The sequence below is a fragment of the Panthera pardus genome, unplaced genomic scaffold, assembly GCF_024362965.1.
Source record: "Panthera pardus isolate Hobbes unplaced genomic scaffold, ASM2436296v1 HiC_scaffold_25, whole genome shotgun sequence".
Lineage (NCBI taxonomy): Eukaryota > Metazoa > Chordata > Mammalia > Carnivora > Felidae > Panthera > Panthera pardus.
The window spans coordinates 50157085-50182168 of record NW_026526821.1 but is presented as its reverse complement, the minus strand read 5'-3'; the positions used below and the strand labels follow the sequence as shown (position 1 = coordinate 50182168).

Here is a 25084-nt window from a genome sequence, read left to right as displayed (position 1 = left end):
AGAATCCTGTGGCATTATCATACCCATTATTCAGATGAGGAACTGAGGGCTGATGTGTGAAGGGATTTGTCCAAGATCCCACATAGATCTTGGAACTGTGGCCAAGATTTGAGTTCCGGTTTTCCTGTTGTAAGCACTGGGCCCTTGTATACAAGTGTAGCCAGAACCCGCTCCTTCAGCTGGCTGCTAAAGGCTACACGGCACCTGGGTATAGTGTAGAGAACCCTGCATGACCCCTGGGGCATTCGCTGGTCACTTTGTCTGACACTGTTCTTCTGAAAGAGGTGAAGAATGCCACAGGCCTTTACTAACACAAGATTTGGGAATGTGGCATGTGATCATGGATAGGAATGGAAGGGCGATGCCCAGGGTCCCTGACACTATATATGCTCCTCCCATGCTAGAGAATGTGTGGAGCTTCTAAACTTAAAACTAGATCTCTGGCATGCACTCAGTTTCTCCAAAGAGATAAGAAAGTATTCTAGGACTTGTGGTTTTTCCCCCCTCTTCTTTCAATTCTTTTGTTTTCTTTGCCTTTTTCCTTTCTTTCAGATCTCAAAGCTGTCCTCAATTAAATGGTCATATGTGTGGCCTGAGACTCCTTTCCTTCATGGCAGATCAAGGGGACATCAGAGCCCCTCTGATTTTTCTGCACTTGGTTTCCCAACTGTGCCCCAGCTTCCCATTTCCTGCCTGATACGACTTTCCTTCTTCTTATACCCCCTCAAGGTGGAAGGAGGATTCTTCTCCCACCCACATCAGCCAGCCCACAGCCTCTCTGTAACCAGAAACGATGCTCATATGCAAGAGCCCAAATTCACTGACTTTCACTTACCCTTTTGGCAGCTCTCTGTTAGGAGCCTTTCTCCATATTTATAGTTTTCCCCTTCTGAACACTGCTGGGTTGCTCCCTCCTTTTTTCTCTCTGCTGGCTTGGAAACTTTGCCCTCCTCTTCAGTACATCACATGCCTGTTGTCCCAGGCTGATTGGTATAATTTACGATTACCTTCAAGTGTCCCAGTGAGGTGAGACATGCTATAGTCACCCTGCATATTGTCAGCTGTCTTAAATGTCATGCTGTCACTTCATAGTCTGCACATCCCACATGGAACTTGGCATCTTCCTCCCTAAAACTCCTCCCTCATCCCCAGTGTCTGTCTGTCACTGGCATCACTGGACTTTCAGTTGGCCAGGCTGGACCCAGCCCCTTCCTCTGATGTGGTCTCAAGGTCAGGAGTCAGGGGTCAAGGTCAGGGGGAATGGAAGAAAGGAATGATGTGGTACTTGACTTAAAGAAGCATGACACCTTTCAGTGAAATTCTGTTTTCCTGGCCTGGAATTACTTCATTGGATCCTATGCTTTTCTTTCCAACTGGCCCATGCTGGCTGCTTCCCTCTGAACCTATGTCGTGTCCTGGCTGCTGCCCATGATACCCTCTCCAAGTCTGTTTCTTACTCACCCAAATTCCTCACAGAGTCAGTATCATTTCTTCTCTGCCTGAGAGGTCACATTGTGTTCAAATGTGAACAGGTAAGGAGGGAAGAAGGAAATGCAAAGGGTTATTAGGGTTTAAGAGATTCTCATGAATCCCAGACTAAAACTCATGCCTGCCTTTGCCCCAGACTTCAGACCTGCAGAGTTTGAGCCTCCCTTGGCTGTGTGTGAGGTCCATGCCCACAGCTCCCTGACAGTCCTGTCCAGATGGGGTCCTGAAGTAAGCAGGGTAGGAAGTGACCTTCTGGTCTCTAGAACAGTATGTTGCTGGAATATTGGAGGGTTTTTTTTCTTTGTATAAAAAGCTATTAGTATTAGTCTCTTATTATGTAAACAAAAAGTCTTTTTGTATTAGTAGTAGTCTTTTACTACATAAAAGCAGTATGCTCAGAAAACTTTAAATAGCACATAGAGTTTATAGTAGAAAGTCTCCATCTCCCAGCCTGGGTTTCTCAGTTCCCTGCCTGAGGAATAGATTGACCACTGTTAACTGCTGTCTGTGTTCTTCCAGACATTTTCTGTGTGCCTCTGTGAGAGCTACACTCCGTATCTTGAAATGTGTTGCTGCAGTGTGCACAGATCATCCGCTCCCTGTCCCTCCCCACCCCCTCCACCAAACCTCATATTTTCTTTCCAGCTGCCTTGCGTGCTGTCCCGCCAAAGTATGTGAGTGGCTCTAAATGGTATGGTCGCTGGAGCTGCCCTGAGCCTGAGCCATGTGGCTCTGCAACAGGAGCCAAATGTTTACCAGAACAGCAGGCGAGGGCCACTGGGAGAGGCCAGCTCCGCCGCTCTGCATCTCTGGAAAGTGTGGAGGTGGGTCCGAGTTCCTCCTTTCCCCACCCTAGGCCACCATCTCATTTAGTCATTGTGACATGACTATAAGAGGATGTGAGGGGCAGGTGGGCATTTCTGGGCATCTCAAGTTGCCAGAAACAAGGGTGCAGTTTGGGGAATGACATTTCATTCTAAAGTCTGGGGTGCCTGAGTGACCTAATTGGTTAAATGACTGACTCTTGATTTTGGCTCAGGTCATGATCTCATGGTTCATGAGATCTAGCCCCATGTTGGGCTGCATGCTAGGTGTGGAGTCTGCTTGAGGTTCTCTCCTTGTCTCTCTCTCTCTGCCCCTCCCCCCCTCATTCTCTCTGTCTCTCTCTCAAAATAAATAAATAAACTTAAAAAAAAAAAAAAAAGAATTGTTAAAGTGTCTCTGGGTCTGTCTGCAGGGAATTCTGGCCAGAGTGTACTTCTTCAGACATTAGGGCAGTGGAGAATTTGTGCTAAAATCACTTGTTTCTTTCCCTCTCCTGCTTATCACCACCAACTTTCCCCCCACCATTGTGAGAAGGCTGTTTTTTATGGTTTCATAAGAGTGAGAAAAGAAAGAAAGATGCCTTTCTGGTGCCCTTGTAAGGTTAGGAACTTGGAAGTACCAATAGGCCCATGGTCCCACCTGCCTTGAACACTTGGAATATGCCAAGAATATACCACTTACAATTTGGCAAACATGTGCTGAGACCTCCCAGGGCTCTGAGGGTTGATTCTATCCTCCCATGTCTCTAAATTGTTCACTGCTGCCGAGATACTGCAGAAGATGGTCTGCTGGAGCCTTACAGCCTTCATGTCAGGAAATATCCATGGGACAGATCCATAACTTTCAAGTTAACTGTGGAGTCCTTAGACTTATTTTCAAGAATTCCAGAAGGTTTCTGGTTCCTACTCTCTGTGATGTCCATTTTGTCAGGTGGGGCTTTATGGGGACTTATCTTCAATAAGACCCTCACATTAATTTGATTATATGTTCAGCATTTGTTGAGGCAAGCATATCTATTTAAATCCTAGAGTTTCTTTGCTCAGGGACATGCTATGCCTGGGCAATACCAACAAATCCCAGGCATTCACTTTTTTATCGTTTTTAACTTTGGTCTGCAGGGATAGAGGTCTAAGGAGTCTGCTCTATCTCCATTATGCTGTTCTGCTTTTTATTTTATTTTTATTTTAATTTTTTTTTAACGTTTATTTATTTTTGAGACAGAGACAGAGCATGAATGGGGGAGGGTCAGAGAGAAAGGGAGACACAGAATCTGAAACAGGCTCCAGGCTCTGAGCGGTCAGCACAGAGCCCGACACGGGGCTCGAACTCACGGACCGTGAGATCATGACCTGAGCCGAAGTCGGCCGCTCAACCGACTGAGCCACCCAGGCGCCCCCTGTTCTGCTTTTTAAAACCATCTTTGATCCCTGGAACTAGAACATGGAGGAATGCTGTTTTTAGGGTTGTCAGTTGGGCTGAATGCATTAGAAAAATGGGACATACCACCTGCTCCCAGATTCCACTCTCACTTCAATGCTGGCTCTGAGGAGTGCTGAGTCTTGGCCAACTTGGCATTCCTTCCAGAATCAGATGTGGGATGCATAGCACCTGTCAGAAGCAGACTTTGACTTTGTAGTCAGCCAACTTGGCCACAAAAACATGAGGTTTTTACCTGAGTCAAGTGTTTCTTTAATTTTTTTTTTTTTTAAGACAGACAAAGCATGAGCGGGGGTGGGGCAGAGAGAGAGGGAGACAGAATCTGAAGCAGGTTCCAGGCTCTGAGCTGTCAGCACAGAGCCTGACGTGGGGCTCAAACTCACGAACTGTGAGATCATGACCTGAGCCAAAGTTGGACGCTTAACCAACTGAGTCACCCAGGCACCCCACAGTCAAGTGTTTCTTGATGGCCTGCCCCCTTCAGGGTACAGCTTGCAAAGGGCACTGAGGAGTCAGTGCTTGCTATGTATCATGCTGTCCCTGGAGCTCCTGGAGGGACAGGGAGAACTACTCTCCCTCCAACTGTTTGCTGAACTGATCTGGATGATAAGGGACAGGGTACAGAGAAGTGAGGACCATCAAGCTTGAGCAAGATAATGTCATGCAGTGGAAGGTTGACCATACTCCCTGGCCATTCCTCTCCAGTGTTGGTGTCCGAAGCCAGCACCACAAGGAGGTGTTGGTTTGGGGAGCATTTTTCATTCCTGTTTGGGTACAAGTGCTTGATTATGTTTTTAGTGTTAAGTACTGATGACTTGGTTTATGTTGAGGAGCCTCATGTGTCTCTGTGTCTACATTGTAGTGCTTGGTCTGTGAGAAGGAGCTGTTCTGTGCCTGTGCCTCATGGCTTGGTGCAAAGGCCATCTGTAGGTGGGGGGTTTTGCCCGAGGAGCTGCATCTCACCAGCTGTTTGTCCTCTTCCTCAGTCCCTACCTAGCTCCAAAATATATCCTTCTTTTCGTTTTTCTATAGAGTCTCAAGTCAGATGAAGAAGCTGAAAGTGCTAAAGAACCTCAGAATGAGTTGTTTGAAGCACAAGGTAAAGCCACAGACTCATGGTTGGTGCTCCCTATCTTTGATCGGTGCTTTGAAGTTCAAGGAGCTGGCTTGTTGGTTGGTGAGCCAGCCATGTGTAATTTCCTGGGAAGCATGCAGAGTGGGTGCTGTATCTGGTGGGCCCCTTCTCCAGAAGTGGTCCCAGCTGGGAGGTAGTCACTTGGTGCTCAGCATCCCCTGAGGTCAGATCCTTGGACAGAGGCCCCTGGCCAAGGGGGCAGTATGGTTGGGCCACATCTCGCAATCTGTGAGGACCAGCATGACTCCAGGTGGCAGGCATGGCCTGAGGTCCCAGGCCTCTTGCACTCCCTTCTTAATGTGCCAGGCCTGGGCACATCGTCTTCCTGGCTGTGTGCAAGCAGTCTTGGCAACCTCCAGTGGCTCTGTGTCTGTGCTCCAGATAAAATAGCAGATGTGGTCCTGGCCCTCAGGAGCCTTGCAGGGGCAACTGGAAGGCAAAAGCAGGGGTACATAAGATAGCAGTGTGCCCACATGTGTGTCTGGGGATGCTTTAAACATACCTCCCACACAGAGGAGAAAGTGCAGAAACTTTACTTGGAGAGGGAGACCACAGTTGACCTTTTGAATTTCTGCTGCAGTAAAAAATCAGCAGTTGGAACTGAGCATGATCTAGATTGTGATCCTCAAGGATGAGAGCCATTGTTCCGTGTTTAACTTAGTGGATGTCAGGGGAACTGACCTGAGCACCCACCTCAGCTGCTGGACAAAGCACACAGAGAAGGAAGAGCAGCCAAGTGACCACATCTTAACCGTCTTGGTTTCAAATTCTAAATCTAGGGCAGGAAAGGAAGGTTGTGCACAGTGCAATTTTGGGTCTCTCTGCCTGCAGAGCAGGTTGGGTTCTTCCTAGCCTCGAACAGAAACCTTTTCACTGGGTTAGAACTGACAGTGTGCATGAAACTCACATCAGACCTCAGAGGATTTATTTATCTCCTTTGCCATTCCTGAGAAATAGACCCTAGTATCAGAGGTGCTTTTATGCTTTTACTTAGAAATTTCAGACACTTTATGCTGGAAGAGATCTCAAAAAAGGCATTTTCCAGGGTGCGTGAGTGGCTTAGTCGGTTAAACATCTGACTTCAGCTCAGGTCATGATCTCTCAGTTTGTTAGTTCAAGCCCTGCTTGACAGCTCAGATCCTGGAGCCTGCTTCAAGATTCTATGTCTCCCTGTCTCTTTTCCCTTCCCCTCCCTCAAAAATAAACATTAAAAAAATTTTTTTAAGGCATTTTCCTCAACCCAACACAGTGTTGTTCATGAGCACACAGGCCTGGCTTTCCTCAGGAAAAGTGACTTTCTTGTTCTTAGTTGGGCTATCAAAGTAATTAATGTCAAAGTAGCCCATTACCCAAGCTGCTGATGGGGAACTTCAGTCATGTGGAGTCTGAGCTGCCTCTCTGTGTCAGGCTGGGTGGCGTGGACCGACTGTAGAGGGAATGTCTGGCTTGAAGCATGGCTCATCCATGATGGCTTCTCACGGGCACCCCCAATGTCTGTCCATTCCACAAGTTGTTTCTCTGGCAAAGCTCAGAAACACTAGTTTCTGAAATTTATTTTTTAAAAACTAGGGTTTTTTTTTGTTTTGTTTTGTTTTTTGTAAATACAAATAATGCAGCCCTCTTTTATATGCTTCCAGTGGTCTGACTTTATGAGAAAAAGCTTTCCCCACATGGACCAGAGGTTCCTCCCACCCTCACCTACATTTTATTATGAAAATTTGGAAACACAGAATGAAGATGAAAGAATCGTATTGTGAACAGCCATGTACTCATCACCTAGATTCCACCTTTGATGCTTCACTACTCAAGTGTGTCCACCTGCCCATCCATCTGATTTCAGAGTCAGTTGCCAGCATTGGTATATTTCCCCTAAGTGCTTCTACCTGGACATCAGGTTTACCTGTCACTCTTCCTGCTTCAGGTCAGCTGCCAGCTTGGGGTTCTGAGGTCTTCAGATGCCTCCAGAAGCCCTGCAGCCTCCCCCTGGACACCCCTGAGAGCCGGGTTCGTGGCATCTGGGAAAAGCTAGGTGTTGGCAGTAGCGGCCACCTCAGCGAGCAGGAGCTGGCTGTGGTCTGCCAAAGCATCGGGCTCCAGGCACTGGAGAAGGAGGTGAGAGGGTCTGAGGCAGACCACACTCAAGGACAGGTTCTTTGTGGTGGTCAGGTTGCTGTTGCATCTGGAGAGTCCCTTCACCCTCCAGACACTGATGTGGTTGTACTACTTTATGGTCTAAAGTCCTCTGGTAACTCCCAGTGCTTCTGCTGAGGTCTGCGCCCACACAGGTCATGTATGGCCTGCCTCACCAGCTTCTGAGCACCTGCACTTATGACCCTTTCTCTGCCTGGAGTGCCCTTTCCCCTTCCTGCATCGCCTAGTTCTACCGCCCAACCCAGATGTTATGCCCTCTGAGGCAGGCTGCACTCCCTTGCAGGGGCCAAGGGGAGGGGGGTGGGCAGTGGTTATGTGATGGGGAAGTGCCTCCTTACTAAAGTTCCCCTTAGTCCTGCTGTCCTTGCTGTTCTCTGAATTGCTGGGGCCCAGGACCCCCTCCATATGTATGTCTTCTTCCTGCCATCCAGCAAGTTACTCTGAATGGGTATTTATGGAATTAGGAAGTGCACGTGGCACCCCTTCACAGCAGGGTGGAAACTGACCAGGTATGTAGATGTCACAAGACAGAGTCAGGGGACATTAGGTGAGTTTGGTAAGGACAAGCAGACTGCCCAGGGAAGGCCTGGGTGGTGGTGACTGGCATGCAGCTGCTTGTGCGTGGGGCCTCAGCACAGGTGTGGCGGCTTTTGTCTAGGAACTGGAGGACCTGTTTAACAAACTGGATCAAGATGGAGACGGCAGAGTGAGTCTTGAGGAATTCCAGCTTGGCCTATTCAATCACGGGCCCACTTCACTTCCAGAGTCTTCCACTCCCATCAAACCGAGCATGTCCTGGTCTCATCACCAGGTAAAATGGGATGATTAAGCTTTGAACCACAGCAGCAACTGCTGTCACTCTGGCCTTCATCATCTTCACAGACCTGGGAGTTGGTGGGGGTATGTACACATACGTATGTGAGTGGGAGGCCATGTGATTTAGATTCTAGAATCACACAGGTCTTCTACTGATCTGGCATTGCCCCTCCCTAACTGTGTATCCCTGAATGAGTTATTTGCCTTCTCTGAGCTTCAGGCTCTTCATCTGTAAAATGGTGTCTACCTCATAGGGGTTTTATGAGGATTACATGGCAGTTCCTCAATTTTCTCCTCAAGAAGCCTATCCCAGTGTACCTTCTATTAGAAGAGCTTCTACTCTCCTCCCCATTGTGGTGCAGTGAGAGCACTCTGTACCTTCCCTAGGAGTAGCTCTCCAGGTACTCCTTTCCTTGTGCTCTCCCTGTGTTGTGTTCCTGAATTTTATCTCTCATTCAAATACCAGGTCTCTGCAGATGGAGAAGAGCAGATTTTAGGCGGTTATTTAAATTGTGATCTCATTTGCTGACCATTGACTTAGCATTTGGTTTTTCTCCATCCCAGGAGAGGAGAACATCCCTCTTCCACCAAAGGGCAAGGTTCTCTGGGGGAGTCTTGCCAATGCTTCTCTGCTGATGTGGCTGATCCTGTAGTTTGTAGGTGGCGGTACAAGATGAGTAATGTTGTTTTCTGCTGCACTAGGTGTAATCTGAGAGTCCCATTTCTGAATCTGAACCTGATGAGAATGGAGAGAGAAGAAACTAGGAGTGTTAAAGGAAAGTGTCAGGCCATGTAAGGTCAGAGGCCATGAAGTCCCACCAAGTCATGCTTGGAGCCAGTGGAGGGAGGGTGCCTCCTCTGTGGTGGAGCTGCCCTTGTTCCTGTGTCCCAATGAGGAAGCACAGCTGGACAGGACTCTGAGCCATGGGGCGCAGGAATGAGACCAGGCAGGACCCACCTCTAGTCAGATACAGGTGCCCAAGGAACACCTGACTACCCAGGAAGTGCCCTGAGCTAACACAGCTGTAGGTGGAGGGTGTTGTATCCTGTGTGTGTGGACTCTTGCGTGGCATGGTGGTGCTGGGCCCCCAAGTATGTGGCCCAGCACCCCCCCCCCCACCGCTACACCATGACATGCCTGTCCCCAAGTTCACGGTCCTCACAAAGGAAGCAGGTGGGAGGGAGACAAGGGTGGTCCAGGTGCATTTGGCTATCTGAGCTTCTCCACTGTGGCCATGGCATGTTTCTGACCATTCTTGAGCTGTCTGTCCTCTCCCCTTTTGTAAATGGAGTCACATGCCTACTTTGTAGGGCTGTACCTAGCACAGCTTTAGTAAGCACCCAATTCCTAAGTGTTTATGAAGAGATAGGGATATGGCTGAGAACAGATGAGAGCATATGGGCCTGTGAGTACCTGCTGAGGTGGTGAGTGCCAGGAGAGAGGTGCTGGGATGGGAGGGGGTGTCAGAGTGGAGCCCTGGAAAGTGCCCAGCCATGGAAGCATTGGGGGGAAGTGTTTCAGGCAATGAGAAAAGCCTGGAATGTTTAGGAATAGCAGAGACTCCTTTGAGGGGAGTTGAGAGGAGGCCAACAAGGAAAGGGTTCCCTAGGGGCGGTGGGGGGGCCGGAAACCCCAGTGGCCAGAAGGAAGGGACTGTTTTTCCTCATTCTTATAGCCCCAGATAGCAAATGCTGGTTCTGAAGAGAATGCCAGCCTGGGGCAGAAAGCAGTCTTGCTTGATGGATTCTCATAGCCCTTAAGCCTAACAGGTCAGCTTTCTGGCCAAGAGATTTTTTTTCCCCTTCCTCTTAAAACTCTCCAATTCTGTCAGCTATGAGATGTGTTTCTGAGGCCTGAGCAGATGGGTGACTTTGTTTGGGCCTCTTCTTTTAAGCCTGTCCTGGGTTTCTTTCCACAGGCTGGATTTCTGAGCATTGGCATGTGCCTTCTCTAGCTTTTTGAGGCCGGGTGCACACCAGTACTGATTTGGGAGAGAGAGGTTAAAACCCCTTCATGCCTCCCACTAAGAAGCTCTTGCTGACATGTGAGGCCACACGGGTGTTGGAATGTGTTCCTTGGGCCAAGCCTCGGGTAGACAGTAGGAAAGCAGGCACCAGTGTCTTAGAGAAGGCAATAGGCTGGGTGCCCGGATCTCTGGGTTCAAATCCCCACTTTGCTACCTGCAGAGCCGTGCAGTCTTGGGCACACTGTGAGATGGTGTCATGCCTTTGTTTACTAGTCTGGGAGACAGAGCTAATGGTCACTGTGTGAGCTGTTCTTGACAGACCTCAATGAGACAGTGAAAGGTTGAGCACAGGCTACTGAAGTTGGAAAATACTAAAAATAAACAAGAGGCACTTCCACTTTCTCTACACACAGGTCCTGGAGGAGGGCAGCTGCCAGACTGCCACAACATCATCCCTGGTGTCCGTGTGCTCAGGCCTGCGCCTCTTGTGCAGTATTGATGATGGCACCGGCTTTGCCTTTCCTGAGCAGCTCATCACCCTGTGGGCCCAGGAGGGGATTCGGAACAGCAGAGAAATCTTGCAGGTCTGGAACTGGTCACTCACAGCTGCCCTGGAGGGAGCATGCAGGCAGCATGGGGCCAGCGGGGGACCTCAGGGCCCTTTGCTCTCAGAGGAGGCTGGACAGAGAATCCCACAGACACACAGGGCCTGCACTCTCTGGGGGAACCCCATGTAGGGAAGGCCTGTTAGAATCATTTTCCTCTTTACTTTTTTGCCATTAAAATATAAGAAATTTTAACTTTAAGAGATAATAAATAAGCAGAGAAAACAAATCTGAAACAAATCCACTTGAAGGTAGGTTTTGGTATCTTAGACATTTCCCTCAGTACGTTGTTAGCCTTGGAGATGTTTTGCTTACCTGGACAATGGAGGTCCATCCCAGACGAGGGGAGAAAATTTCCTACCTTGTGGTAGAGACATCTTACTGGATGTCACTGTCCCAGTAGTCTGAGTGTTTCCATTTTGTGGAAGATGAGCTCCATAGTGAACCCGAATTCTGCCCAGAGCTGCTGCCTGGCTGGCCAAGCTCTTCTCCCCTCATTTGCTTGCCCGGACCCCCTCCTCCACCGTGTTGGGTGTGGAGGTACACTGCCCTGCTGCCTCCTCCCGAGTTCCTGCATGCTCTTCGGGGGGTTGGCCCATAAGACTGTCTTCAGATGGGGTCAGGCCTCTTCTGGGGGCCAGTCCAACCTCCCCTAGGGACACAGGGCCAGACCCCTGGGGTTTGAAGGGAGCTTGCTCTGGGGCAGTCAAGTCAGTTGTGCACAGGGGCTGAACAAGGGTAAGAAAAGAATACTGGGGAAAAGTGTGTGTGTAAGCTGGACTGCTGATCTTCATTTCCAAATTTCACTTTGTGCTGTAAAAAAAAAAAAAAAAAAATGTCAACTGGGGGAGCCTGGGTGGCTCAGTTGGTTAAGCGTCTGACTTTGGCTCAGGTCATGATCTCATAGTTCGTGAGTTTGAGCCCCACATCGGGCTCTGTGCTGACAGCTCAGAGCCTGGAGCCTGCTTCAGATTCTGTGTCTCCCTCTCTCTCTGACCCCCGCCTGCTCGCACTCTGTCTCTCTCAAAAATAAACATTAAAAAAAAATTTTTTTAAGTGTCAACTGTACACAAAATCATAAAGTAATAAAGCCTGCCCCCTTTTGCTCCCATTCTGTAGGAGTAGCAACACCTCACGGCTCAGTGGGAGTTTTTGCAGAGCTTTTCCCCAGCACAGAAAAGAAATATATATTTGGATATTCCAGCTTTAAAAATTTTTTTTGCAAAATTGGTATACTGTATATCTTGTTAATTTGTTACCTTTTTCTTATCATTGGACATGTAGATTTTTTTTCTGTTCTAAATTTTGTTTAGATTATATATCCTCCTGTTCCTATGCTGGTGTTTCTTGGTAGGCTAGATTTCTGAAGTTACACATTTTAACTCTTGGTAGGCTTTTTTATATTGCCTCTGAAAATGTCCTTATTAGCACAAACTAACAGTTCACAGAGGAGCTCAATGACAACCTTTAAGATAGTCCTCCTGACACCTTGGGCGAGGCCCTTTTGGGCCTAGCCATTGCTGAGTGTGGCCACCCAGCAGCCTGGGCAGAGACTGGACAGTAAGGCCAGAACTGGGCACCTGGCCCTTGGGAGAGCTGGAGGCTGAGCCCTAGTCACTAGATTGGCCCCCTGGGAGGGCAAAGAGCAAAGGGATTCACAGTTTTGAGATTCTCCCTGAAACTGTATTCCTGATTCCCTGTCATTTGGAGGTGGGCTGGCTGCCTTTAGAGCGTGGTGAGTCTCTAATTTGCCTCTGACACTTCATAACTTACCCTTTTTATTGCTTTCCTCCTGTCAGAGAATATTTCCATTTCCTTAGCAATTTGTAATTTACTAGTTGCATTGAGGATTTGCTTCCATTTTGTTGAAGGGCAGAGGTGTTTACTGAACTCTCAGCACTTGGCACCAAGCAAGGACCTGTGAAGTTTGTGACATTGTTTACTCTTCACTCAGTGTAGTTGTTTCTGTCTCACATGACAGATGAGGTCGCTGCCTGAGCCCACATAGCCAGGGCAGGAGCAGCAGTGAGTGGGGCAGGCCTTCTGGGTATCCTGGTATGTCAGGTCGGGCCCTTCCTGCCTTCGACGCTCTCAGAAACTGCTTACCTGTGATGCTGGTGGTGAAGACCACAGGCTGCTGGTCCTACCAAGACAACCAAGCACACCATGTCTGAAAAAGAAAGGCCTTTCTCTTGAGAAGGAAGCATCAGCTGGGTGAGCCCTTAGTGTGGATGTGCTGACATCACATACCCAGCTTCTCAAAACCCCTGGCCATTTCAGGGAGCTTCTTATCCAGACCCTTGAGAGTGCTCTAGGAGGAGGCCTGGGAATGGTTATTTGTCCTTCCTCGACAAATTACCACTAAATTACACCTTGAAACACAATAACTCTTCTTGTCTTGAGCAGTTTTTGTGGGTCTGGAATTTGGGAGCTATGTAGTGGGTGGCTCTAGCTCAGGGTCTCCCCTGAGGTTGATCAGATGTCAGCCAGTACTCAGTCTTGTGAATGACTGACTGGGGCTGGACCGCCGCTCCCAAGTTGGCAGATTGATACTTGCTGTAGCACGAGGCCTCCATTCCTTGCACATGGCCCCTTCCTAGGGCTGCTTGAGCTTCCTCACAACTAGGCAGTGACTTCCTGGGAATGCCATCTAAGAGAGAGTGAGGAGGAGGCTATGTGTCTTCCAAGCCCCAACCTTGGAAGTCATACACTGTCACTTCCTCAGTGTCCTGTGTGTGACACAGGTTGGCCCTGTTGTGTGTGAGAGGGGAATACCTGGGTATGGGTGCCAGGAGGTGAGAGACACGGGGCTGTCTTGGAGGCTGGCTTACACCCTTGCCATGTGGTTTTTGATGACTCCTTTCTTCTTGGTCAGGAAGTTGCTGCTGTGACCAATCATGTCTGTGCCCTCTGTCTGGTGACATGATGGCTGGGACGTCTTTACTTGTGGAATAACAGCTTGAGCTTCCCAGTTATTCCATATGCTTTACCCTGATGTCACTTCTCTTCAGAAGCGCTCTGGGAAGTGGGGGAGCAGTGGAAAGCCTGGTCTCCATTTTATAAGTTAAAAAAGGGGGGCGCCTGGGTGGCTCAGTCGGTTAAGCGTCTGACTTCAGCTCAGGTCATGATCTCACGGTCTGTGAGTTCGAGCCCCGCGTCAGGCTCTGTGCTGACAGCTCGGAGCCTGGAGCCTGTTTCAGATTCTGTGTCTCCCTCTCTCTCTGCCCCTCCCCTGTTCACGCTCTGTCTCTCTCTGTCTCAAAAATAAACAAACATTAAAAAAAAATTTTTTAAAAAAAGGGAGCATGCCTCATTTCCTTGTGTGACTGAGAATGCTGTGGCCCCTTCTCTCCAGTCCCTGACATGGTGCCTGCCTCTAGATGTGGGTGTAACTGTAATTTTTTGACATCATAGAAGGAGCAGAGGTCAAGAATACTCAACACTAAAAAAGCAAATGTAGCAAGTGTTAGTTATTGTCAGTTGAGCAGAGGGGTATATGGGTATGGTTTATTATTATTATTATTGTGGTACAATACATTTAATGTAAACGGTTTTATTCTCTTATTTTCAAAATCTTGAGGGAAAGAATGCTCCACTCCACTAGGCCATGGCTCATCTCTCTGTTAGATCGTTTTCCTACCAACAAAACTACCCACCCATACATAATACTTCATGGAGATTCTATTAGTTTGAAATGATAAAAACTCAATTCAAAATGTCTTAAGGAGAGAGGATATTACGGGCTCACGTGAGCAGGCACTTGGGAGAAGGTGCCCAGAGGTGTCGTCAGGGCTCTTTTACATCTATCCTCTGCTTGCTTCTTGGTGGTGTTGGGCTCAGGTCAGTTCTCTTCACACAGCTCCCAAGGCTAGCAGGGTTCATACAGCAACTTATTTCACAGAAAATGGCCTCTCCGCCGGCCTCTTATCAGTCCCCATGACGTCCTCTGCTTCTGTGTCAGTTACCTTTTCAGGAAGAAGGTCTTTGTCCAGCCTGGGTCGTATACTCCCTGATGAGGGGTGAGGGGAGAACTTGGCTTTGACAGGGACTATGGGGGAGGGGAGACCAGAGTAACATGGGTGGGGGAAGGGCAGAGACTTTACAGACAGAAGAGTTGGCAGGTGCTGCCACCAGGACAGTGTGGATCTGGGCCTGGCCTATTCTTAGGAAAGCCAGGAAGTATTTGGAGAAGTCACACATCCTTTCCCGCCCAATGGGCTTTGCTATTTCCAGAGTCTTGGCTTCAGTGTGGACGAGAAGGTGAATCTTTTGGAGCTGACCTGGGCCCTTGAGAATGAGCTCATGATGGTCGGTGGTGCCACTCAACAGGCAGCCTTGGCCTGCTACCGCCAGGAGCTGAGCTTCCGCCAGTAAGAGCCCAGTGTGGTTGGGGAGGTTGGGGAGGTTGTGGAGGTATAGCTGGCTGCGTTGCCTGGAGGGAAATGGGCAGTCTGCCCTTGTCTACCCCAAGCCAGTCCCAGGGGATAAGGGACTTGACACCACCTTTCCCACTGGCTGTCCTTTAGTGGGCACTCTTGGTGGGACAGGGAAAGAGCTGAGTTGTGAGTGCAGAAGAGGGCTACCTGTGCCTCGAGTGGCATCCTCCTGTGTGGTCTCAGAGGGGCCTGAGGACCCAGTGGCCTGTGTGGTAGCTGCTGCTAGGGCTTTAACGGCCACAGAATTTCTGAGTCACCAGTCTGCTTTCACACTTGGTAAGAAGCCTAGAAACTGATGTTGAGGTCCTCCCTTAGTTCCTTTTAGCAACATTCCAAAGGGGGAATTTGAACCTGACACTCATCCTGCTGACACTGGAGCTCTCGGGTGCAGAGACAGAAATCTTACAGTTGGCAGGGATGTGTTCCAAGAACAGGCAGAGGGTCCTGGGCTGGGGCAGCTGGCAGGACAGTAGAACGAAGTGTTCCTCAACATGGTCACCCAGTGCACAATGACAGGGGGCCTGAGAATGCATTCCATTTTAGTTGGGTTCAGGTTTCAATTAGCTGAGTATTCAGGCCATCCATATGCTCAGCAAATTGGCATAAAGATTGTTTTTGTGTTTATTGATGTTTCAAAGCTGCAGGGAAGAAATCATGATTTCCATCCTCAGGATTTTGCATTCAATTAGATGCTGACAGATGAGCTTTCTGACCTCAGGCACTCTCAGAATAGGACCAGAGACTATGCCTTGGGAGGGTGGAGGGAGAAAAGCTCTGTGTTCCTTCAGGGGGATAAACAGTCACCAGAATAGCAAGTGCCAAGGGTTAGTGCATAACCTCATGTGGGGACTGGGGTAAATGGAAAGAGTGAGAGCTACACACACAAATCACATTCTGCTCTAAGTGACTCATCCAGATACCTGGCTGCAGGTGACAGGGTGTGACCAGGCAGGGTGATGGGTGCCAGCCTTCTCTTCATCATGTGTCCAGTCCTGGATTAGGTGCTGGGGATCCCTGGGAGAGGGGACAAGAGGGAGACATGGATAAATTATTACCTGTTCTGGGCCATCTGGAGGTGTCACACAACATAAGGCTCTACGTTCAGACTTCCTTGATTCAGAAACCTTCCAGAAACCTTCCTTGACAAGTCATTTAGCCTCTCTCTCATCTGCAAAACAGGCATAGTAATTCTGGAAACCACTTTTAGGAAATGGTTAGTAGTAGCAGTGAGGTCAGAGCACAGCACTGCCCATGCTCAGCACCCAGTTAAGGCAGCCCTTTCTATCATTCATGGAGACACAGGGGTTATTGGGCCCAGAGCAGGTATCCCCCCTCTGACACTGTCTCCTTCCTGTGGCAGGGGACAAGTGGAGCAGATGGCAAGGGAGCGAGACAAGGCGAGGCAGGACCTGGAGAAAGCTGAGAAGAGGAACCTGGAGTTTGTGCAAGAGATGGATGACTGTCACTCTGCCCTAGAGCATCTCACGGAGAAGAAGATCCAGTAGGTCTCGCAGTCATACCCAAGTGCAGAGCCATGGCTTCTCAGCAGCTGGGCCATGATTCCCCGGCTCTGGCCAAGGGTGGGTGGTGGATGTGGGTCTGCCACTAGCTGAGGCCATGGTCATGAACATGGTGGAGCTGAGGCCCTCCTCACCTGAGCCAGGAGAAATCTAGAAGGTGCACCTCTGGGGATGTCCTTCCTTGAAATAAGAGGTGTGCATTTAAAATAGTAGCCTTGCTCTTTATGATGTGAGCTCATGGTGCAGGGGCATCCAGCTATGTGTGCCTGTGGGCTGCAGGGAAAATTCCTATCCTCCGCTTTACTTATGGGGTCTGTCCCACCCAAACTGTGTCTTCTGTGTGTACCTGTGGCTAGTGACATGGATGAATGTTTTGAGAGAGGGCTGGTGAATGGTTTTAGAACCTGTTGAAAGGAGGTTAATATGGTAGAAGCCCAGAGCCCAAAACGTGACTTCAGGTATTGTAAGTTATGATGAGTTAAACAGATCCCTGGTGAGCGGTTTGCTCCATCAGTCACGCTGGTGGCTGGACAGATCAGAGGAAAGGATTTCTGATCTTTTTTTTATGGACACAAAACCCATTCTCTGGTTTATTAGCCAAAATGTGAAGAAATCCAGCCCCTGAGGATCTCCCAGGCTGGAGCAGGCAAAGAGGAGATTTTCACCCCACTCTGGTGTACAGTCTATGCTAGGCATCCCTGGCAGAGCTTAGCTGGTTATTTACTTTCTCAAAGCTTTTGTCACTTGAAGGTGTCTCCTCAAGTATAGCAAAGGGTGTGTGCTGTGGAAAAACCAGTGTGGTACACTCAGCTTTTGGCAGTGCTAGTGGTGGGGGCACAGGAGGGCTGCCAGCCTCCCCTCCTCATTCTCCCTCAACAGCCCTTGCTGTGATCCTGGGTGGACAGAGTCCTTGAGGTTCCTCATCTGTGAAATGGGAATGGTGAAAGACCATCCTCTGCACAGGAGGGCACAGGTCAGTGTTTTCGAGCTCTTAACAGGTCCTGGTGCATGCAGCCACCGGGCGCATCTCATGCCTATGGGTTAGTGGAGAGTGGGCCTCTGCGAAATGTATGAGAAAGAGAAGTAATAACTCACGTGGCATGTATGGTTTCAGCAAGCAGATGTCTGAGAGCTTGTGACAAGCCATCTCATTCCTGTGCCTCTGGGATGTTGCCTCTCCCTGTCTTGTGTGGTTGTAGCATTTGAAGGTAACACTTTTCTTACACCAGCCCTATTGGCAGTGTGTGTGGGTCTTGTAGCGTGATGTACATGAAGCCCCTTTTACATGGCCCTGGCTGGGCAGCATAATAGCCTTCACAGGGACATTTACCTGCTCCCACCTGCCTTACTGCAGGCTTCTGAGCACCATCCCTAGGAAGGCTTGCTCCTGTCATGCCTGGGGACTATCACAGTCAGTTACAAAGTCCTTACCCCAGGGCCTCATGGCTCACACTGGGAGGGATTGGAGGTATCCTGGGGTGCAGCCAGCTTTCCTGGGGCTCTGCAGGTCTGCTAGGTGGCCACAGCAGATGGGGGCTTTCATGACCACATGGGGCCAGTCCAACTAAACAGTGGGGTTGAAGCCCAAGAGCCCATTCCAGTTCATCTTCACCAGAGACACAGTGTGCCTCCACTGTGCAGCCAGAGATCTCGGGGTTGAGGAGCCGATCGGCCCCCAGGAAGGAGCTTCTGGCCTGTGAAACTACTGTTACTGTTGTGGTGCTCCTGTTGTATGCCAAGTGTCACCTGAGTTACCAGCCATAGTTACCCCAAACAGGCCATTTTAGCCCCATTTTTCAGCTAAAGAAACTGAGGCTTGCAGCAGTGCAGTAGCTTGCCTGTAATCATGCAACAAGTGTGGCCCAAAATTTGAAGCCAGGTCTCCTCTCTCTTTGTCCTGTACTGTCCCCAAGATAAGAGAGTGTGAGGCCCTGGCTTGCCATGTATTAGAAGTGTGAGAACAGACCATTATGCAGGAGGAGCACTGCAGGGTAGAGAGCTCATCACCTTCCCAGGCTGGGGTCACCTGGAGTCACATATTGCCAACCTAAGTTAGCACATGAACCCCATCAGCTCACCTTCCCACAGGATCCTTGTACTCAGGGATCCAAGGGAGAGTTGTGGCTGTTACTCCTCGTCTGTGGGGGAGCAGGCTCTGCATGGAGCAGAGCCACACATCTGAGTCTGTGGGACTCTAGAATCGGCCTTTCCTTCCTGGGGGTGGCTGGGGAAGGCTGAATGCAACAGGCTGAGATCTTCGTCTGCTCACCATTGGATGTCCACACCTACTTCTGCCTGGTGTGGAGAAGGAGTATGCAAGAGATGGTGTCAAGGGGCATGAGTGTGAGAGAGTACACGTGTGTGTGTACAAGTGTGCACACATGCATACTCACTTCCAACACTCCTGCACAAAAGACTCTCCCAAGATAATGGGAATGTTCAGGAAACCCAAACATTAAGGATCCTTTCACCAAATTTTCAAAAATACTTCCAATCAAACCTGAGAAAAATAAATAAACATGGTTTTATAAGGAGGTGTCAGTAAGGCCGAGGAGCCCAGGGTGGGGAGACCGGCAATGGACACCTTGACTTCTGTGTGGATGTGCTGACTGTGGCCTTGCTGAGCCTCCCTTATCTCAGTGTGGAGCATGGGTGGTGTTTATCACAAAGGAGCGTTTAGTTAGGAAATAACTGCAGTTTGTCTCTTGTCAGCAATTGACTGTCTCTGTTTAGCTGATTCCCTTGTGGCATCCAGCCGCAAGCCGCCCTGCTCACCCCTTCTTGCTGAGCGCGTTCCCGCAGGTGAAATTAGAATGTTCAGAGTGTGGGTGCCTGGGTGGCTCAGTTGGTTGGGTGACCGACTTTGGCTCAGGTCATGATCACACAGTTTGTGAGTTCAAGCCCCACATCGGGCTCTGTGTTGACAGCTCAGAGCCTGGAACCTGCTTTGTATTCTGTGTCTGCCCCCTCCCCTGCTCACACTCTGTGTCTCTCTGTCTCTCAATAATAAATAAATGTTAAAAAAAAAAAAAAAAAAAAAAAGAATGTTCAGAGTGTTGGTTCTTGTAGCTACAGATGTATGATTTTGCTCACCTGTCATAGCCTCCTTAGTTCCCTGACTTCACAAAATAGGAGATGAGGTCAGCATGGGTTTCCACAGAGTGAGACTATTACTGCAAATTAGGAGCTGAAGGAACCTTGGAAGAAGCCAACAGAGCTTTTTTCCTTTCTCAGTACCTCCCCTTTCCTCCTCATGGCTCTTCTAACAGTGTGTTGTTAGACTCACTACTGACTTGGAGACTTGGGATCCCACCTGAGCAGGAGTGGGACTGATCTGGCACCACTGAGACCTTGAGTTGAAGCCTCACTGGGACTCTGGGTGAGAGGGGCCCACAGGGACCTCTCTAGACTCTGGAGCAGTCTGACTCCCACACAACCTTCCTCTGCTGACAGCCTGTACTGCAACCTCCCAGCCCTTGGTTAATATTATTCACGGGAGAAAACTCCTTTTTCAAGAATTGTGTCCAAGAGCTAAATGTAAATTGATTTGAGATGATCAGTTTGAGTAACGGAAAACTGATTTGCTTCAGTCACAGTGTGCTAGGCTTGATTCTCTCCCAACCATATGGGAATAATTTTATGATGTCCTTCCTGGGGTCAAAGAATCACAAACTCAAAAACCTTATCTCGGTCTGAGAATCTGGTGAAGGGACACGTGAAGGCCCCATGAGTTTGCATTTTGCCCCATGAGTACTGGAGCATTATCAGGAATTTCTAGAAGAGGCTTTTATGGCTGTATTTGGTTTTTCTTAACTGCAAAAGTAATAAATGATACACATTCACTACAGAAAATGCAGGTAAAAGTAAAAATAAAAGCAGAAGTTTCACCCAGAAATTATCACTCCTGGCATTTTTTATGTCATTCACTTTTTTTTCCCATGTACCTAATTATTTACAAAATGGTATTATATCACATATGCTTTTGTGATGGCCACAGAGCATCCTGTTATGTGGGTCTACCATATCTTATTTATCCATTTTCCTTTTGCTGGATATTTCACAAGTTTTTAAAGAGTGGAGTGGTATGGTCAAATAAGTTTTTTTTTTTTTTTTTTTTAACGTTTATTTATTTTTGAGACAGAGAGAGACAGAGCATGAACGAGGGAGGGTCAGAGAGAGGGAGACACAGAATCGGAAACAGGCTCCAGGCTCTGAGCTGTCAGCACAGAGCCCGATGCGGGGCTCGAACCCACGGACCGTGAGATCGTGACCTGAGCCGAAGTCGGACGCTTAACCGACTGAGCCACCCAGGCGCCCCTCAAATAAGTATTTTTAAAAAATTACCCCAAAAGTTTGTGGAGTGTTACATTAGCTAGATTCATCTTACTATTTTCCCCTAAGTAACAGCTGCCCTTTCTCCATTTCCTTTCCCTCCATTTCTTTCCTTAAAGTTTTGGGATGAGAATGAAAGTCCAGACTGTCTGGAGGGGCTGGAGGACAAGCCCCCAGTGTTCTCTTCTTCTTATTTTTTTTTTTAATTTTTTTTTAACATTTATTCATTTTTGAGGGACATAGAGAGAGACAGAGCATGAGTGGGAAAGGGCAGAGAGAGGGAGACACAGAACCTGAAACAGGCTCCAGGCTCTGAGCTGTCAGCACAGAGCCCGACACGGGGCTCGAACCCACAAACTGCGAGATCCTGACCTGAGCCGAAGTTGGACGCTCAACCGACTGAGCCACCCAGGTGTCCCTCAGTGTTCTCTTCTTAATTATTAATTTTGCCAAGCTCTCTGCTGAAGTACGAGTTTTGCTCATCTTCAGTCTAGAGAGACTTGGTTTGAGAGATCCTGCTAAGTGGTTGTTTCAGTGATAAAACTAAGATTTGGCACTTTTTTCTGCTGATAGAACTGGTTCTTTAAAAAGAGTAAGGCAGAAACTGAGGTGAAAAAAAATGCCTCCTACCTTGTCCTCTGATTGCTTTGGGATTCACTGTCCCCAGGTTTTATGTTGCCTGAGTCTTGCACTAGAGGCTTACGTTTGTGTGCATTTGGTTATCCAAGGCATTTGATGGCTGCTGTGGTGTGGAAGGCGGCTGAAAGGCAGAGGGCATTAGAGAGGTGTACTCCCAGAAAGCATTCGCTAGCTCACTCCAGAGGGTCCAGGGACCTGCTTGCATCCCTTGTCACCTTCCCCAGCCCTGAGTGGGGCATCCACCACCAGACCCAGGGTAGGGCGGGATTTAAAGCAGGGCCCCTGCCCTTACAACATCTACAGCTTAGCTGAGGTTCAGTGACCCCTTCTGTCAAGCAGGAACAATGGAGTACCAGACAGTGTGGCCAAGTGCTGTGGGCTGGAAGGTTCCAAGGAAGAAAGGCCATGTTGCTTGGGAGATGTCCCTGGAGAGACGGGGGTCAGTATGGGCCTAGGCGGTGCCCCTTGGGACCCAACATGACATATTCCTTGTGTACCATGCAGACACCTGGAGCAGGGGTACCAGGAAAGGCTGAGCCTCCTGCGGTCTGAGGTGGAGAGGGAACGTGAGCTGCTCTGGGAGCAGACCTGCAGGCAGACAGCTGTGCTGGAGAAGGACCTGGAGCGTCTGCGGGGCGAGGAGGCCAACCTACGTGGGAAGCTGACTCTGGCCCTGAAGGTAGGTGGGGAGCTGTGTCTCCCTAGGACATCCTGCATGGAAAGACATGAGGTTGCCTGAGGGTCCATCCTCCCACATCCCACATTTTCCTGGTCAGGGACTGAATACCTCCTAGTAACCTTATTACATTTCTGTGGGAGGGAAATGCCTGCGATTTCCAACTAAGGAACATTTGCTGCAGCCACAAAGATAGGACATTTCTCAGCCAAAGCAAGAAGGGTCCTGGCTTTTCCACAAGACGCATTACCCCTTCCTTCTCTCTGGTTGTGGAGGCACCAGGACAGGTTGAGACCTGTGGGGCTCTTACTCTCTGCTCTGGGTCAGGGGGATGATGGTCATGGAGGGTCAGTGGCGGCGGCCAACTTTGCTGCACCCCCTGGAAACCAGAGCATCTGTGGGGTCAGCCAAAGACCAAAACCTAAAGCCCACTCTTTGGGAGTCCTGGGTGTGTGGTCTGAAGCAGAGGGAGTTTTCTGGGCTTTGGTGAGTGTCCTGTGATCCACAGCCACCCAGCATTTAATTCCATCCAGTGAGGTGTTCCCTGGTCCATCCTCTGCTCCTGCCTTCCTCTTCTTTTCCTAACTCAGAGCCTGCAGATTCTTTCCACATCTGCCTGGTCTCTGTCTGCCTGGGGGAGAAGCTGGGCCCTTGCCCACACCGTGTCCTTACTGCTCTTCTCCATGATTTTCCATGTCTGTGGGCACTGCCTTCCTCCCCTGCTGGACATCTGAACTATAAGTGTGTAGTTTCAAATCCCTCATTCAGAAAACAGCTCAGAAAGGATTGCCCCCAGCCTCTTGTGTTACTCATAGCCTTCTTGAGCACTGGGGGTGGGAGAAGTAAGAGCAGTGAGGAAAGCGACGAGCACTGGTGAGGGGTTCTGTGGGGTTGGTTCCCCAGCACAGCCTCCTCTCCTGCAATCAGTGAGCAGCAGACACCTGCATTTGCAGGTTTCTTCCCTGATTGGGAGTACTGCTGGAAATAAGTTTTTGATGCAGAGGGGAGATAAGCTGCTGACAGCTCTGTCCTCCACTCCCAAAGCCCGGTAAACTGCTGGTTTTGTCTTGTAGGAAAACAGTCGATTACAGAAGGAGATTATTGAAGTTGTGGAAAAGCTTTCGGAATCAGAGAAGCTGGTCTTGAAATTGCAGAATGACCTGGAATTTGTGTTGAAGGACAAGGCAAGTCCTTTTGCTGATTCTGAGTCTCTGGTTACTGGGTAAAAAGTGTCAGGGACTTGAATCCATAGGTGACTGAATTCTGTTTTTTCTTACTTAAATTCCAGAATGGAGAGAAAAATCAGCAGATTGACCTTCCTTCTGTTTTCTTCCTCTTCATTGCAGTGCAGGGGTGCTGATCTTTTAGTGACAGAGCCAGGGCTCGCCAGCACCATGTGTACAGACCCCAGTGATAGGTTCTCAGTGGTGGGGGGCACAGAAGAGAGCTCCATGCCCACCATGAGGCCCTCCATCTGGCCCTGCCCATCACTTTGGGAGAAGGAGGGGAGTGGAGGTGCTGCATGGAGAGGTCCAGGCAGGGGGCATCCCAGGCAGCTGAGGTAGGAATGCACCCCAGACTCCAGTTGAGAGTATGACCACCTTCCATAAATTCAGAGCATCCATCTGCCTTGAGATATTTTAAATGAAGGGAGGGAGGAGGAGGAGGGATGGAAGGCTGTACCTGGAGATGCTGAGCCTAGTGGGAGGAGCATGATGGGGTGACAGCACACATTCTACCTGGTCTGAGGTCCTATCATTTTTCTGTGTGGGTCTGACTTTCAGCTGGAGCCACAGAGTACAGAGCTCCTGGTCCAGGAGGAGCGGTTTGTAGAGGTCCTAAAGGAATACGAGCTCAAGTGCCGGGTATGTGCCCCACCTGGCCCCCTTTGCCATCCCAAGCCATCACATTTACTTTGTCTTGCACTGGGACATTGCTTTTGTCTTTGGTGCATGGGGTCTTCATGCACCCCTGCCCTGAACCATCCAGCCCACTTTACAGCAAGGGCAATGATGCTGGGGAAGGTTCTGAGAGCTTGGCCCTCCAGAGATCTGGTGCCAGAAGGCTGCGCAGCCTTCACCTGGCCGTGCTTGCTAAGAGTGGGGTGTTAGAGCCCATGAGATGGGTGGATGGTGCAAGTTATCAGGGTCTGACTGGTTCACACCTGGGTGGTGGTGTGTAGGCTTCATACTTCACCCTCCTGCCTGGGAGTGGCCTGTCATTCATAGTGGCCCACATTCCTGACCTCCACATGAAGGATAGTCCAGTATGGGTCAGCAGGAGCATCCGTGTATGAGCAGAGCAAGTGGAGCCTGTGATCTCAGCCTGTGTTCTACTAATGGATCCTCCCAAGTTTCATGTTCTTCAAGGAGAGGTGACCCAACTTGCCTGTGTGGTGCCCATGCTGAGCCCCCCACAGGCTGGCCAAGGCTGATAGACTGGCACCAGTTCTGAAGCCCCCCTCAGTGTTTCCAGGCACCATGCAGGTAGCCAAACCTACCAAGGACCATCCATTAGTTAGAGACACCGCAGAGCAAGGCATAGGTGGTGAACAATAGGTCAGTGGTGCTGAAACGTATCACACCCCTGTTACACTCTTAAAATGATCCAGGACCCCAACAGATAAAACATTATTGTTTGTTATTAAGGGTCTATGATCAATTCACTTCTTAATGATCTCCCTCCAAATTAAAGTCAGAATTGACTTTGTTCCTGCTGTACATTGCTTTGGCAACACCAGAGGATAAAGGTGAGCCCATGCTGTTCTGGAGTGTGACATGACCCACTGTTTCCTGCCCTGTGCTCTTTTCCTCTGCTCCAAACCCGATGCCAGGGTACCCTACTGAAATCCTGTGTTTGTCAGCTGTGTCACCCTCCTCCTGAACCTCCTGCTGGCATGTGTTAGGGTCTGTTGTGCAGGTGGGATTGCAGTCACATGTTGTGTTTCCTCCCTCCCTTTAAGCTTGTTGCCTGGACTTAGAGCCTGTAACTAACCATCAGTTAATACGTTACTTTAGTCCACTGAATCTTTCAAACACCCATAAATCCATCTTTCTT

The 25084-nt window shown here is 49.3% G+C and overlaps 1 protein-coding gene across 7 annotated transcripts in view; it reads left to right on the top strand.

Annotated features, from left to right (window-relative positions):
- The window catches only part of NINL (ninein like), a 193973-nt gene that overhangs the window by 105748 nt on the left and 63141 nt on the right, over window positions 1-25084 (top strand). For all 7 annotated transcript variants that reach the window (XM_053890483.1, XM_053890482.1, XM_053890484.1 and 4 more), the window contains 10 exons: window positions 2134-2312; window positions 4783-4849; window positions 6807-6997; window positions 7695-7847; window positions 10233-10403; window positions 14658-14794; window positions 16221-16361; window positions 21856-22030; window positions 23101-23211; window positions 23812-23892. In XM_053890483.1, the coding sequence (XP_053746458.1) occupies window positions 2134-2312; window positions 4783-4849; window positions 6807-6997; window positions 7695-7847; window positions 10233-10403; window positions 14658-14794; window positions 16221-16361; window positions 21856-22030; window positions 23101-23211; window positions 23812-23892 (1406 nt within the window). The remainder of the gene's footprint in view (window positions 1-2133; window positions 2313-4782; window positions 4850-6806; window positions 6998-7694; window positions 7848-10232; window positions 10404-14657; window positions 14795-16220; window positions 16362-21855; window positions 22031-23100; window positions 23212-23811; window positions 23893-25084) is intronic.